Consider the following 536-nt stretch of genomic DNA (forward strand, 5'->3'; position numbering starts at 1 on the left):
TTAGTGCTCACTTTACTGAAGAAGTATTGACCTTGGCCAACGAGCTCAACGTCATTCTGGAGAAGATCCCACCGAAGTTTACATGGATATGCCAACCTGCAGATGTTGCCTGGATGAGACCGCTCAAGTCAGCACTTCGTCATCGATGGATTGAATACTTGCGTTCCGAACTTCAAAGCCATACTTCTGGATCCTTCAAGCTGTCCCCACCCAACCGCTTCGACTTGGTTGAGTGTGTCATACAGCGTGGGAAAACCTACCACAGCGCACAATCATTAGTGGTTTACGAAAGTGCAAGATCATCGACGGGTCTGTAGATGCCGACGACGGCAACGATTGTGAACTTGATGCGGAATGCGCCGCTGTCTTGGACACTGTACAGAAAAGGGGGGTCATGGAGCTGACTGAACTGCGACCTGACGTTGATGTTGAGAACGAACTAGAAGTCGTACAATATGATTGAATAGATCGAAAAGAAGGCTGAATCTAACCTTATGTTGATTGACCACTGCCCATGTATGAGTGCCATTTGTTCA

The 536-nt window shown here is 47.6% G+C and overlaps 1 protein-coding gene across 1 annotated transcript; it reads left to right on the forward strand.

Moving 5' to 3' along the window:
- Window positions 1-113: 113 nt before the first annotated feature.
- Window positions 114-467, forward strand: H310_08647 (hypothetical protein; the record flags this gene model as incomplete). The annotated part of the gene is made up of 3 exons (XM_008874483.1): window positions 114-232; window positions 280-376; window positions 444-467. 3 exons carry the CDS (start codon window positions 114-116, stop codon window positions 465-467), a joined length of 240 nt encoding a protein of 79 aa, XP_008872705.1.
- Window positions 468-536: the final 69 nt, after the last annotated feature.

Source organism: Aphanomyces invadans, assembly GCF_000520115.1.
Source record: "Aphanomyces invadans strain NJM9701 unplaced genomic scaffold supercont1.18, whole genome shotgun sequence".
NCBI classification, from domain to species: Eukaryota; Oomycota; class Saprolegniomycetes; order Saprolegniales; family Verrucalvaceae; genus Aphanomyces; species Aphanomyces invadans.